This window comes from Mesocricetus auratus, unplaced genomic scaffold (genome assembly GCF_017639785.1).
Source record: "Mesocricetus auratus isolate SY011 unplaced genomic scaffold, BCM_Maur_2.0 Super-Scaffold_100676, whole genome shotgun sequence".
NCBI lineage: Eukaryota > Metazoa > Chordata > Mammalia > Rodentia > Cricetidae > Mesocricetus > Mesocricetus auratus.
In genome coordinates, this window is record NW_024429266.1 from 34058889 (window position 1) to 34074461 (window position 15573).

At 44.6% G+C, this 15573-nt stretch overlaps 1 protein-coding gene and 1 pseudogene across 5 annotated transcripts in view; one reads left to right on the forward strand and one right to left on the reverse strand.

Moving 5' to 3' along the window:
• The window catches only part of Sec16b (SEC16 homolog B, endoplasmic reticulum export factor), a 41093-nt gene extending 31115 nt beyond the window's left edge, over nt 1-9978 (reverse strand). For 4 of the 5 annotated variants that reach the window (XM_040738493.1, XM_013114354.3, XM_013114353.3 and 1 more), the window contains exons 1-10: nt 9884-9978; nt 7243-7624; nt 6687-6799; nt 6039-6159; nt 5272-5368; nt 4017-4161; nt 3240-3391; nt 2856-2917; nt 1007-1142; nt 293-523 (exon numbers count right to left, since the gene is read on the reverse strand). In XM_040738493.1, coding sequence (XP_040594427.1) covers nt 293-523; nt 1007-1142; nt 2856-2917; nt 3240-3391; nt 4017-4161; nt 5272-5368; nt 6039-6159; nt 6687-6799; nt 7243-7565 — 1380 coding nt within the window. In that variant the 5' untranslated portion in view covers nt 7566-7624; nt 9884-9978. Of the gene's footprint in view, nt 1-292; nt 524-1006; nt 1143-2855; nt 2918-3239; nt 3392-4016; nt 4162-5271; nt 5369-6038; nt 6160-6686; nt 6800-7242; nt 7625-8867; nt 9099-9883 lie in introns of those variants that run through there. The other variant, XM_013114352.3, reaches the window with a different exon arrangement.
• A 4306-nt stretch (nt 9979-14284) lies between these two features.
• Nucleotides 14285-15086, forward strand: LOC101829250 (annotated as a pseudogene).
• Nucleotides 15087-15573: the final 487 nt, after the last annotated feature.

A 15573-nucleotide genomic window follows, 5' to 3' on the forward strand; every position in this document is an offset into this window, starting at 1 on the left:
CAGCCAAATGTGTGCACCTCCATGCCTGGCTCTTCTATATGGCTTAAACTGATTTTCAATAGGGAAATGCTAGGAGTAACCATATAAAATGTGAACAGATGTTGTTTTTTAACAGTAGAACAACATGAACACTGCAGGTGTGAATGGCAAGCACCTATGTATTTCTTTTCTCACTGTAACTTTCTCCAGAGCTCTAAAAGAAGTATGTTCTAGCCATATTAGAGGAGGGGGGGATGGGGCAAGGGGTGGTGGTCTGTTATCTGAAGGAAATCTGAGAGACAGCCTTTCTCACCTTCTTCCTTCCATAGTAGAGCAGCTTGGTGAATTTCTCCACTATCTGCGCTGGCGTCTCCACGCTGGGGGGAATCTCCCCAGTGAGCAGGTTGCGAGTCCCGGAGCGCGGCACCAGCCAGTCCTCATCAGTCAGGTTGATGAGGTTGGCCACTGGGGGCTGCTTCTTGTACTTCTCCAACTTCCTGCAGTCCTGCATCAGCAGCTCAGCAATGTCAGACCCCACCATGGACTGCAAGGTAAAGAGAGTCATCCTGTGGGATGATCCTATTGGCCCCCAGACTGGACCCCCACGCTGAAGAAGGAAGGCAGCAGGGCCTCTGCCTTCTTCCTGAGGCAGTCATGCAAATGTACCATGGATTTTTGTGTGTGTGTGTGAATGACTAAATTTCAAACGTCAGCTTCACTACAACTGTTACTCTCTGCCTGTCGGCAGTCGCAAAGCTCATTGGAACCACTCACAGTTCCACAGGTGGATTATCTGGCTGGTGCAAAAATCCAGGGTCTGCACACAAACCCCCAGCCAGTGCGGAGGCGCTCTCCAGGAGCGGTCAGCACTGGCACACTGGCCCTGGCATCCCCACTGCACTTCTCTGGGCAACTGCACTGCTTAGATACTGCCTTTTATAACTGGGCCACACACCAACTCCCATGAAGACTGGAACTTCAGTCCGGCCTCCCTCTGCCCCCTATATCACCCAAAGCAGTGACTTACTCCATTCTGTCGACAAAGGAGAACCAGCAGTTGCCAAAGTAGAGCTGAGTCCCTGCTCCCTGGTGTCTCAGATTTGAGACACTGAGCTGCTTTCTGCTGGCAAAACGTCATGATATCCACCTTGTGTATGTCCTCCCTGGGGAGTGATTCAGGAAGCAAGGCTTGAGCAGACACATTCACCCTGTTCAGGGTCTCAGGCTCCCAGCACAGTGAGCTAGTTTATGTGGCAGGAGCCTGACAGCCCAGGACTGAAGTCTAGAATCACAACATTGCTTTTTCCCCCGCAGAACAGGAAGGAGTTTCGGAGATTCTCTTTGTGCATCCTTCTAGCTTTCAGATGAGGACAATGAAACCCAGAGACCTTAAGTGACTTCTCAGAATGACTGTAAGGACTCTGTTTCAAGTCAGACAAGACTGAATCCATATCTGGCCTACCCCCTCTCAGTTTATGCAGACATCTTGCCCCTCTGAGCCTCAGTGTCTTCTCCTCCTTAAGACAGGACTAATAAAAGAAACTGTCTGCATACAAACAGGAATAGGCAAACTGTGTAACATCCATCACATAAACGCTCATTAAGTGGACATCATTATGTGCTCAAGAACATTCAACAAATCAGTGCCACGTGGGGCCAACAGCACAATGCTTGATACACAGCTCAGCTCTCTGCATACCTGCGAGTAAGATGTGGAGACAAAAGTGGGTGGTGTTTAGCACCCTTGAGGTTGTCCTGTGGCCTCTCCATCTGTACACACACACACACACACACACCATAACACTCATTTTTACTTTAAGGAGCCTTCAGTTGTAACATGGGACTTTCTTGGGGCCAATCTTGCTTCAGGATAGGATTATGTATTTAATGGGCTTCCATATGAATAGAGTCTCAGAGCCACCACCTTAGAAATGGGCAGAGTGAGTGCTATACAATTTCTCAAGGGAAAATTTTAGAGATAGCTGATGAACTACTAGTTAGTCAGATACCTGGGATGCTGGCCCTCTGACACCCACCCAGGACTCACCACAACTAAAGGTCACTGAATAGCAGAAATGTGGCTGGAAATGCTAAAGCAGTTCTAGTTCATTCCTGCAGAGGGCAGACGTTCACAATTTTGGGGAACTGGGAAAGTTGGGTTACAGCTCAAAAAAGCAGTTTCAGGAATGTTTTCCCAAGCTAGGCTCTGTTTCCGAACTAATACCTATCGAGTGCATAGGGCATTAGAGCTTACAGATAGGTAAGTCCTATGAAATGGAATTGTTTTTAGATGTCCAATTTATTAAGCTAACTTTTCTTTATGCCCTTCAAATACAAACTAGCTTGTCAAAATTACTTGAGCAACCTCTTTTTCTCTCTACTAGCATAGAGAAATCTATTCCAAATAAGACAGGCAGTTTCCTCTATGGAAGCCAAGACCCAGGCAGGAAGATGTCCCAGCTTTCAAAAGCCTTTATTTAAGTGTTGGGGGATATAGCTTAGTGGATAAGTGCAGTTGCTATGAAAGCAAGAGGACATGAGTTCAAATCCCAAGCACCCACATAAAAGCCAGGTATGAATACATATGCCTGCAACGCCAGAGTTTGGGGGACAGAGACATGCATCTCCTGGGAGCTCAATGGCCAGACAACTTAGCCAAAATGGCAAGCTTCAGTAAGAGACCCTGTCTCAAAATTTGAGAGAGGAAGAGGACAGTGGGAGAGCAAAAGAGGAAAATAACTGATGCCTTCCTCTGACTTGTGCATATGTGTGCATACATAGATGCACTTTCACACACCTGTACCACACACACACACACACACACACACACACACACACACACACACTGTACCTTAATAGCTCTTGCAGTACTTTACCTTGTGAGGGGTCCTGGGAAACTTCTCATCTCCTCTTGATCCTCAGAATCATTAAGGATAACCTGGAGCAGAAAATAAATTAGGTCCCCAAGACTCATGCACCTAATACCCAGCAATTAAATCCAGTATCAGATCCAGAGTTATGGTCCTATGGTGTGGAGACAGTTATTCTGTTGAAGATGAGCCACTAGCATCTCAGGGAAAATGTAAGTCTAGTATCGCTTCTTTCGAAGAAAAGTCCACCCATTCCTGCCACAATAAAGAGCATGTGTGACTCAATTCCCCCTCCTGGTGATGCCCAGCCTCCCGGAAAGTAGAGACCTATGGAGAGCAATTGGGTTGAGCAGAGTGTTTGCACCCCGCAAGGCCCAAGATCTTGATTACCTCCATGCTGTGCACTTCAACCAGAGCCGTTTGTCCATCAGCAGGAGAATTGGGAATTACACATACTAGCTGACCTCCTGGTCCAAAACTCACAGACATGTGGGGAACACAAAACTTCCTCAGTGTCTTGGGGTTGGTTGCTGAGGCATCATCTGGCCAACAGACACAAGTGGACATTGTTAGGTTTACTTTCGCTGCCCTTTAGTTAAGAAAGACATCACGGGTACATTTCTGTTCAAATTCCACTTGGGCCAAGATGAGATGCTGCATGGGATACTTGGAAAAGGTGATGCTCTAGTCTGATTTAAACCTCTAAGAATATGTCAGATTATAATGTAAGGATTTTTATCATTTGGTCCAAATGATAATGCACTCATCTCAGACTCTCAAAGATGGTCAGAGGACAAGCAGCCTTTACTTCCAGTGTTTCTAGACATGTGGCAAGCCTCCAGACTAGTGCCCTTACTTCACATCACTCAGTCCTCTCTGGTCTTCATTTTCCTCACTTGTTGCTTAAGAGTTCCCTAGAGTGCCTCCTAAACTAACATAATGATGCCTAGGAGCAGAGTTCCCTTCCAAGAGCCATCAATGATGCAAGTTACATTACTAGAGAAGATTAGGGAGAGGGATCAAAAGTTGGCTCCTCTGCCTAGGAGACATGCATAGACCAAAAAGGTGAGCAAAGACCCGTTCCTGGAAGAACAAAAGGGTAACTTTCTGCATGACCCAACCTGTCCTTCTCATTATTAACCAGCTCCCATGGCCCTTGGTACCCACCAGCCTGAATAGGTCTCCACGCTGCTGATACCACAGGTTCATACTGCTCTGGGACATCTGTCATGTACTGACTGAGCTCATAACTGCTAGAGCTGAGGCCAGACTCATGCTGTTGGAGAAGGTTGGACCTGCTGGTCAGTGATGACTGGGGGGGAAAAAAGGAAAAGCAATGAAATTATCTAGGAAGGAGTTCTGGAGAGCTTGTCATTCCACATCTCAGAGTTCTTCCTTCAAGGAAACAAAACTTTCCACTAAACACAGAGAATGCGGATTGATGGAAAATGGAAAGGATCGTCCCATTGAGTAAGAGCCAGTGGGGTCAAGTGACTTAGAACTCAAATTCAGTTTCTGATGTCATGTTGCTATGACCTTAAACAGGAGATTTGGGCTTTCCCAGCTCAATATCTTCATCTGCAATATAAATTTGGGATATGTGTCCAATACACAATTCCTTAGCAATACACCAGCTGCTTTGTGAACACATGTACACTCTGGATAATGTACACTTCCTGCAAACAAATGTACAGAAATTTATATTTCAGAAGAGATGAATAAAACAGTGGATCCAAAGGTTCTTTGTAGAATGTAAAGTGCTGTTCTCACATTAGGGTTTTAGAATCAGTCACCTATGCTCTATCCTATCAAGTACTAGATACAGACAAATAAATAAATAAATAAATAAATAAACAATCACACTGATCTAATCTGCCAAAAATTAAAAACAATACAGAGAAACCCTGTCTCGAAAAACCAAAAAAAGGAGCTCATCTGTACAATATTTTTACAACTTGTCCATACGTCTAAAATTATCCCATAGTAAAATATTTATTTTTACTCAATACTATTTAGAGCCCTATTTTGTGACCTAGATGGCATGTGGATTAGCATTTTAGAGAAAAGGCATTAAAGAGTCGGGAAAGATTTCAAGGTTGCTTTTCAAACCTAAATGAAAAGATTCTAACAATTTTTCACTTTCTAACCCTTTAGTACTCTGGGGTGTTGAACACCTAAGTCACAGAGGCGGTCTCTTCTCTTTCCAAGCACCTTATGGTGAATTAAGCCTGCCCACTTGACAAAACGGGAATAGTTCAGATCAGGGTCTTGGACTGGTAAGATTAAGGTGGGAAGACAGGGGAAATTGTTGTGAGTGGAGACACTGCTGTCAGCTGCCTGCCCTCCACCCCTGCCAGCCACTGCCGACAAGGTGGCGTAATGCATGGCCACAGGCCTCCAGAACCCTGTCACTTTAGGTTACCTTTTGTTTCTGGGCCTCGCTCTCTGGAAAGAACTCCCCGGGCTGCTCCTGTCCAAAGATGGAAGCAAGGCTGTCTTCATATGGATTCTTGCTGGTACTGCAAAATGACAGCAGTGTTGAGACAGGTCCTGAGCAAGCCAGCAAGGCTGGAATACTTTTTGCTGGAGGCTGGCCTGGTGCTAAGTATGGGTAGGTATCAGTTTCAGTGCTACAGCAAGAAGCATTTCCTTCTTTCCCTCTAGTGTACTAGAAAGACGGAATGTTTGGGTTCCACACACAGTTATTAGATGTGGCCCAGACATTGCAGAGTACCCTCCTGCAACTGCTTAAGTCAGAGTCATTGATGAACCCCAAGACTAAGGGCACCAGGACAAATGCTTCAGTCACGTCTCTTCCCTGGTGGTCTTATGCCAGGATGATATTCCATGCTTAGGACCAGGGAGAGGGAAGCACCCCAGACCCAGTAAGGCCCCAGTCATAACAATTATTACAAGACCACATAGATGGACCACAAATAATTTTATAGGATATAAACTAGTCCTGAATAGACAACAGCTTTCAGAGATTTAAAAAAAAAACAAACAAACTCTCTTCCCGGGATTATGCCAACAGTTGACCTGGGCCACCTTGAATTATCCTCATGTCCCTGTGGCTAGAAAAAAAAAGCAGACTGTCTTCTATAGGTCAGGAACCACTGCCAAATGCCCTAAGATTATCCTAACAGAGTCTAACTAAATATTGTCAATATGGTTTGTCTTTTCACTTACTGGAACTGGTTCTCACTCTTTGTTCCAAATGGACTATTGTGCTTTTCACCATGATGCTCATTGAAGTACTTTTGATCTCCATAATCTTCATTCCAGATATAAGGACTCCCTTGCCTTGCCACTGCACCCTCAGAGAAAGCAAAATGAAGACAGGTCATTTGCTGCTCCTGAAATGCCTTTTAGAAAGATACTAGGGAGCTGTGAAGCTGAGGTATTGCAATACAGTAAGTACAAAAACATATTTACCAAATGCATTGAATCACCAGTATGCTCCAAACCAGCGTGCATGGCTTTATGTATGTGTATACAGTACAATACCCTATCATGTGAAGGTATAGGGTATGGAACTCTCTCATTAGTGTGGATCTGCTGTCCCCAGGATGAAGTGATTGTTGCACTCATATTATAGCTCAGCATACCAGATGGGCTTAAGAGTTGATTTTACTGTTACTTAATCATTAAATACAACCTTTGCTACAAGAATGAATAAGAGAAAAATGTGAAGTACACACTATCCACAGAACCAGTAACATAAGGGCAGTATTATCAAAGGGCAAGTCTCCAAACATAGCACCATTGGTTTCTGACCCTGGCAGTAGGCCACCCATGCATCTCTAGTCCCCAAAGTCTATGAAGATTACTTCATACCTCTTTCTTCTTGCAGCAGCTGTGGGTGTCCTTTGTAGTAATAATTTCCATAAGCATACTCTTCCCTGGGTGTTGGAGTGTGGTACCTCCGATAGGGGTCCTCATAGCCTGGCCTGAGATATCACAAAGGCAGCCAATCATCCATCAATGGTGGTAAAGGGAGAAACCAAAGAGAGACTGGATGAACTAGAAAACTTCAGAAGACAGAATGACTGCCCAGTCCAGAATCTGTTTGATTCACATTAGGTCAGAAAATACAGAATCAGAACAGGGAGGGCCTTTGCTTCACAAGAAGGCTGGAATTTTTTTATAATAAAACTCTCTTTTTACTTTAAAATGTTCATATATAAGGGAAAAAGAAGAGCAGTGCATGTGAGAGCCTTGAGTGAGGTTGGAGGACGCTAAGTTTAAGGACAGCCTGTTCTATGTAACAAATCCCCGGAAATGGAGATGGGGGCAGAGAGGAAGAAGGAAGTGAACAAGAAACAAGAGCGATTAATAGTCTATTCATAGATACTTAGAAGGGGCAGGTCCTCTGCAGCTCTAGAAGTCATACCTTGAGTATAACTGATTAGGATAAGATCCTTCCAAGTAGTTTGATCCAGACACAGGCTGAGACCATCCCCCAGGCCTGGGTACATAGCGAACCTGTTGTTGGTCATCCCTGGGGTCCTGTGCCCTGTGGTCCTGTGCCTTGGGGTCCTGCTGTGACTTTGAGCTCCTTTGGGCATCCTGCCCTTGGTGGTACTTATCTCCACTGTACCGAGGGTGAGGACGGGGTCTATAATGTCCACTCAAAAGCCCTCGGTTTGCATCCTTTGATGGTGTCTTGGGCCTCACTTGTGGCTGAGATGACCACTGGGGAACCCAAGGTTCCATCTCTGATCCTTTGATTTTCTTCTTGGGTCTTGAGGCTATTATGTGGTTATTTTAATTTCCTGCACACAAAAAGAAAACAAATCATCATTCTGGAGAGCTGGGGACATACACAGCTCAGTCATATAAATTTGATCCTGAGCAGTTATATAAAAAGTCAGACAAATGTGGCAGTGCACACTTGTAAGACCAGCACTGGGCAGGTAGAAACAGGAAGAACTCTGGGGTTCACTGGACAGCCAACTGAGCCTAGCCAGTGAACCCTGGGTCCCAAAGAAAGGCCTTGTCTCAAAAAACAAAGTGTATGGCTCCTGAAGAATGGTACTCAAGGCCAACCTCTGGCCTACACACACACACACACACACACACACACACACACACACACACACACACACAAGTTATAAGCTTTTATTCAAAATGGTAGTTGATTAGATTTGGTGAAAAGACCAACTACAGTTCTCAAAATTGTCTAAAACAAAGCATATGAGTACTGACATAGAGGAATATAAAAAAAAAATCTCGAGCAGATACATTAAATAAGTAACAGGCCAGACAATTAGATTGATGCTGACTAAAAAATTAAGAAAGTACATATGGAACAACAGATGTAGGTGGCATGGGAGGCAGATAACAGTACTTGATACAACTACAAATGCTATCAAGAAATTCCAATTAATGTTTCCTCATTTATCCCACCAGCAAATATTTATACAACGCTTAAAACGGATGTGCTGAGGTATCATAAATAGAATAAGCCTTGTCGGGAGCTAATCAGAGTTCAAATCCTTACTATATCTCTTACCAGCCTGATAATTTTTTTAAGCTTCAATTTCCTTACCCGTGGAGATGCTAGATACTACAAGTTAATGTTGCAGGGTTGGTGTCAAAGTTAAACCTGACATATGGAAAGTGCCTACAACTGCCTAGTATATAGTAATTGTTCATACATCATAGTGTCTTCAGAAACCAAGGGTAGGGTAGTGTGAGTGGCTGAAGACTTACTAGGTCTAGGGAGATGTGTCACTGGGTTAACGGTTTGCTACAGAAACATGAGAACCTGAATTCAAATCCTCACACATAAGAAAAGCCAAACTTGATGCTCCTGTGAGACAGTGGGCTTCAGATTCAGTGAGACACTCTGTTTCAAAAAATAATACAGAGTGCAATAGAAGAAGATACTGAATGTTGACCTCTGTCTGGTCTGTGAGCACATGCACATACACTCACATTGTCTAGTCTGCACACACACACACACACACACACACACACACACACCTGTTTAAACAGATCCCATGAAAGACTCACCCTTCCTCTGGGAGAACCAGCAGATAAAAGTGTGGGACCGCTAATACTGGAAAATGAGAGCCAGGTCTCCCAGTTCTTTCTGAATGAAGACATTTAGACCTAGAAGTTTCTCTCACATCAGACTAGTTTCCCAACTCATTCCTCAAGATAATAACTAGCTCCAGAGACTGGTGTCCTTTCCCAGTTCCTCTACATGCACATCAGAGGTGCGTGTGACATAGGGAAAGCCCAGCCAGGCCCTGCTCCTGTTCCTCTGGCAGGGACAGTTGGGAATGTTGATGGCATTCCTTTGGGAATGTTGACGGCAACATGATTCTGATCGAACCTGTTAGTTACCCTTGGTCTAGAAGCTTCCACGTTCTTCTGAAAACTCTTATCAGAGGGAAAGGTCAAAGGGCGGTGTGGTGAAACCAAGATGAACCCCTTTGAATACCACAGAGCCATGGTCCAGAGCAGTGAGCCAGGAACTGAGCCAGCGGAACATGCAGGAAGAGGAGGCCAGAGAGGGGCCTTCTGCTGCCGGCTCAGTCATAACACAGGGCCCCAGGCCTTCCTCTCTTGCTTCCACGAAAAACTCAGTTGTAATGAAATTCCAGGAAATGCTCAATACCCCTGGTACTATACAAGGATTTTTTGCTTAAAACCTGTGAAACACAATGGCACTTGGATACAAGGAAGAAGACCTTGAAAAGTAATTGATTCACTTGTCCCCAGATTTGCACTAAGTGTCCTGGCCCCAACTACAAAGACATAATACCTGTTCTTTTCTTTGATAGCACATAATTCCGTCATCAAGAGTCACCAACTCCAGTAGGCTAGACCTCACGTTATAATTAAGGGTACTCACTTTCAAACCTCTAAGAGCCTTACAATGAAGGAATGCTGTCTATAATAACAATCACAGCTTTGTATCCACAGAAATGGCCCCTTGACTCAACAAGGACAACTGTGCCCTTTTGACTCTGACCCAGCAAGCACAACTCAAGGCAAAGGAGGGTGCCCGTGCCCCCACGCACCTGCTCTGCCAGCTTCCCACCTTCTTTCCGAGTGGCTCCAGGGACCTGCTGGGGAGTGCCTTCTCCCCTCTTAGAGACTGACAAAGTCCAGATGCCACATCTACCAAGACTCACCTGGCCTTCAAATCTTACAGCCAATTAGTTACCTCTGCAACTGCCCAGCCTCCACAGAGCTGATTCATTGGGGCAAAGTACAGTGTCGCTACTGCAGGCTGGGACAGTCCTGACTTGGCACATTTGTTCAGAATCTAGTAGGGGCTGGTGCTTCTGTGTGCCTGGTCATGAACTGAGCCATTTGCACGTCTATGAGAATATACCCACCACACCAACACACACACACACACACACACACACACACACCAAATAAGGAAGAGGGACACTAGGGAAAGGAAACCCAGAATGGCCTGAGGCAACATGGTCTGTGGGGCAGAGCACCAGCTTTGGGGTGTGGACTCGTGGCTCTGCCAGTGGCTGGCTCTGTCACTCAACCTCTCTGGAGCTCAGTTTCTTTTTCTAACACCCAGATGACAAGCTCACCAAGAGGAGCAGGTGTAGTAAAATATATTGGCTACAAGCAAGTACACAGGAAGAGCGAGCACAGCCTTCCCAGAGGGTAGGAGCTGACTGCTCCCACTGGCACAGGTTGGGGGGTAATGCCCGGATCCCCTGATCTGGGTTTCCCTCGCCCACACTTCTCCCCCAGTTAACTTTTTGTTGTGCAGTCAACTCTGTTTCCTGCTGAAGGGAAGATTTAAGTTTCAGTACTGAACTGGAGACACTGAAAAGCTTTCTGTCACAAGAAAGGAATTTCTCACATTTGAAAAAATATATTTCCTCATGCTACTAAAGTAAGCACAGAGTACATCATACCTTCTTTGGAATGCACACTTTAAATTGTAAATCTTGCTATGGCTAGGCCCAATTTTTATTCTTTCAACACACTTGTTTGTCTTGTCACGTTACATATTAAACCAAGCACTCACACATGCTAAGAGAGAGCCCTACCACAGAGCTATATCCTCAGCCCTGTTTTTGAGAAGGCAACTATGTTGTCCAGGCTGGCCTTGAACTCACTCTGTAAACAAGGTATACCCTGAAGATGCTATTCCCCACCTCACCTTCCTGAGGAGCTAGGATTAGAGGCCTTCCCAACCAGACCCAAATCACAACACTCTTAACCAAAGTTCCTGCTGTTTGCCAGCATTTGCCACCTATAAATGTAAAAAGATACTGTCCTTGTTTTCAAGACACTTAGAACAAATTAGCTTTTCATGTAGTTCCTGGCCTGGTGGTAAGGCAGGTGATGTATTTAAGCCCTAAGACTTTCTTTCCACCACTAACCTGAATCTTAGCACCTAACAAGAGAGCATAAAACCCCCAGAGTGCAGACAGTAGTTTCTGACCATGCTAGGCCAGGAGATCGGCTCACCAGTGGCTGCATGGATGGTTTTGGTCCCTCTGGGAAGAGGCACTGGAGAAGGACATACACAATGACAAAAGGAATCAGAACACTGTTAATTATCAAACAGGCTCTATTATCAAGTTATGTTTTTATGCATCGTAGTAACAGTCATAAAACTCTGACACAATTCCTTTTGCTTGTGAGATGGCATTGGACTCACCCTATGACATTCCTGGGGTGCTGACACTAAAAAGAATCTTAGAGACCATTTGAGCAACTCCGCTTTTCAAAAGATGATAACTAAAAACTACAGAGTAGTGATTTACCCAAGATTTTACAAAGCTAAGTGGAAGGCTGGTGAGAAGTGTGTAGGTATGCTATAGCTAACTGCCTTACACAGGGCTTCCCAGAGCTGATGATGAAATATTCAAGAGTTATGTGAACTGATCTTTAAATCCAAGGTAATTCAAAATTCACTCTGCTATGATTGTTCACACCACAGAACCTGCTGAATGCTACTCTAAAGGATGGTTTGTTTGTTTTTCAGTGAACCAGTTTACTGGCACACTGAGTTCAAACCTGGACTCTTAGTTCTTAGTTCCCCGTTCTTTCAATTATAAAGTTGTCTCTCTGTTTCTAGCCTTAGTCTCACATTTCTAGTCTAGCTCAGTTACTCTAAACGCTCCTTTTGTGGCATCCCAGAGCCTCTCTAATTATCTCAAGAGTTATTATGAAACTCTTCAAATACTCACCAACCAAAATTAATTTTAATTAGCTTTAATTATTTTGTATAGACATATGGCATACAACAGTTAAATGGGTCACAGAAGGAAATAGATTGTGGTGGGATCTCGCCACTCCAAAGCATTTGGGATTTCTCCAGCCCCAAATAGCAACAGTTACCAAGTCTTTCTACCTGGCAGCTAAATTCTTCCTGGTTTCCAGACAAAATTTATCCAGCTCGACAATGCTTTAATAGCTCAGTCTCTAGTAGGAGGTGATTTGAATTAGCCATGACACTCTAGACTCTGGTTGCGATGCCCCTGCATGAACCCGTAGAATGCCTCATGCCCAAACAGCTACTGTCTTCACATTACTCTTGCCCTGGTGTCCTGCCCTCACACCTGATTCTTGTTCTGCATACCGGGTATTCACCAAGAGGAGTCTTAGGAGCTTGCTACTCTGCATGAATTTCACAGAGTCCCTGGCTTCCTTTCCTTCCTTCCTTGCCAGGCTACTGTCTAGGGTCTTGGTTCAAAGCGGAGTAGCTGCACAGTGTATAGGCTGAATGTGGTTTTTCTCCAAATATTTGCAAGTTGAAATCCTAAATCCTAGTGTGATAGAGTTAGGAGGTGAGGCCTTTGAAAGGTAAACAATTGTGTCAGTGGAGCCCTTGTGAATGGAGTTAATGCCTTTATGCAAAGGCCCAAGGGAACTTACATCCTCTCTGCTCTATCGTGGAGAATAGATCCAGAGAACCGGGATCGGCAAACCCAAACCAGGCCCTCATCAGACAGCCCATCTACCCACAAATCGACCTTGAACTATCTAGGCTCTAAAAGTGTGAGGAAGTCCTGTCATTTAAGCCATCAAGTCTGTGGAAGTGTGTTAGAGCAGCTTGAGATGACTAAGAACTATCCTGGGTATGAATCGTATCTGACGAAAAGGCTGTCACTGCTAACAGACCACCGAATCTCCGGCCGTCAGATGGAGCTGGCAGATGTGAACACCCACCTAGCTCCAGGTCAGGTTTGTCATGAGTCTCCAAGTCCTGTGACCTCAGGACTAATTAGAGTTACAAAGAACAGTTCAGCAGATGAGACCGTTCCCCAGCCTTGGCCTTATTTTGTCACCAAAATGAAAACTTTAGAGAGTAAACTGAGAAGTGCTGTGTCAACAAGTTAGCAGCGTTTATCTACTTCCAGGTAATAGACTGTTACATGATTTTATTTTCCTCTTCTTGCTTGTTCACAGAATCTAACTTTTCTAAGACAGATAGATAAATAGGTACATGTATAGAGAGGTGATAAATAGATATCATTTCAAATGACAAAATAACTAACATTGCTTTTAATCAATATTATATCCAAATGTGTTGTCACAGTAGTAACTAATTGGCTACCCAAGTTACTAAGTAGGACAATCATACCCCCCCAAAGCTTCCAAGATTGATTAGCTGTGGTAAGTCTGCTATTGTGGGGATAATTTGAATCATTTATTTATAAGGCAAGTATTTGTGGACTGATTACTGTATACCCAACCCTATCGTGTGCATTTGAAGCACATAGAAAAACAGCATATGGTCTTTGTTCTGAAGATGCTTTGAACTCAGAGAAGTATTAGACAGTGTATGCAAGGATTAGTCCAATCTTGATTTTTTTGGGGGGAAGACACACAGAGGTGAGCATGGGTCAAAATGGGGTTGGGATGTACATCACTCAAGGCTATTTGAGAAGAAGGAGCAGGTGAACTATGCATGATTATACAAGAAGAAAGAACATAAGTGCATGGAAGGAAAGTACCACATGTTTTACAGAGGCAGCATGAGTTGATACTCTGTGAACTAGAAAAGATTGGGGGAGAAGTCAAGGACATCCTCCAGAGCTGAGAGCATGCTGCATTTGTTTAATAAACAGTAATGTTGGGAGAGTTAGGAAAGATGGTGGAGTCAGTTTGAGACATGCTAGGTGTGAGGGACCCTGGGAACACAGGTAGGTATAGTCAATAAGGCATAGCTGAGATGGCCTGGAGACCAAGAAAGGAGTATGAAAAGAGTGGTGGATAGCATGACCAAGAAACACTGATGAAAACAAATCTGGGAAAGGAACCCTGAGGGACACCCACATGTAAGAGTTGGATACAACAAAGGAGCCAGTACAAGATAAGAAGGCAAAGACCATCTCAAGATATCCGCGGTCTGTCTGTCTGTATGTCTGTCTGTCTGTCTGTCTGTCTGTCTGTCTCTCTCTCTCTCTCTCTCTCTCTCTCTCCTCCAGCTGAGCAAGATGCCCAAGAGAAAGAAGGCCAAGGGGAAGAAATTGGCCCCAGCCCCGACCATCGTGAAGAAACAGGAGGCCTAAAAGGTGGTAAATCCTTTGCTTGAGAAAAGGCCTAAGAACTTGGGCATCAGGCAGGACATCTAGCCCAAAAGAGATCTCACATGCTTTGTCAAATGGCCCCGCTACATTCAGCTGCAGCAGCAAAAGGCCATCTTCTATAAACGTCTCAAAGTACCTCCTGCCATTAACCAGCTCCCCCAGGCCCTGGGCCGGCAAACAGCTACCCAGCTGCTTAAGCTTGCCCACAAGTACAGGCCAGAGACAGGAGAAGAAGCAGAGGCTGTTGGTCTGTGCTGAGAAGAAGGCTGCTGGCAAAGGGGATGTCCCAACTAAGAGGCCACCTGTCCTTCAAGCAGGAGTCAATACAGTCACCACCATGGCGGAGAACAAGAAGGCTCAGCTGGTGATGATCGCCTACAATGTAGACCCCATTGAGCTGGCAGTCTTCCTGCCTGCCCTGTGTCAGAAGATGGGTGTCCCCTACTGTATAATCAAGGGAAAAGTTGGGCTGGGATGGCTGGTCCACAAGAAGACATGTACCACCATTGCCTTCACACAGGTTAACTCAAAAGACAAAGGTGCTCTGGAAAAAATGGTGGAAGCTATTATGACCAATTACAATGACAGATATGATGAGATCCATTGCCATTGGGGAGGCAATGTTCTGGGTCCTAAATCTGTAGCTTGAAATGCCAAGCTGGAAAAGGCAAAGGCCAAAGAACTCACTACTAAACTGGGTTAAATGTACACTGCTAAGTTTTCTGTACATGAATACAAACTTATCTTCCATCTAAAAAAAAAAAAGATGATGATGATGAAGGCGAAGACCGGTACAAATGAAGATGTGTCTATACATACCAGGCCTAAGTAGGAAAACTCTCCCAGGAGTAGACTGGCCAGGTCTACTACTACTAAGGTGAGCCTTTAGAAGGGTACTTGAAAGACACCATGAGGTATAAAATGGCCAGTGTGGAAAACAGGAGAGAGCTACAACTAGGATCGCACCCTCAAGCAGAAAGTGGACTGGAAATGCCTGGATATTGAATGAAGACTCTGGCTTTAGCCTCCATGAGGGAATTGACTTTTTGTGCTTAGTCCCATGCCCTGTGCCTGGCAAGAGGTAACTGCTCAGTTAAGTTTTATTTATCAGCATCTCAAACGTAGAGCAATGACAGCTTCACTATGATTTCATCCAATTGTTTTCCCAACAAATACTGAATTATGGTTTT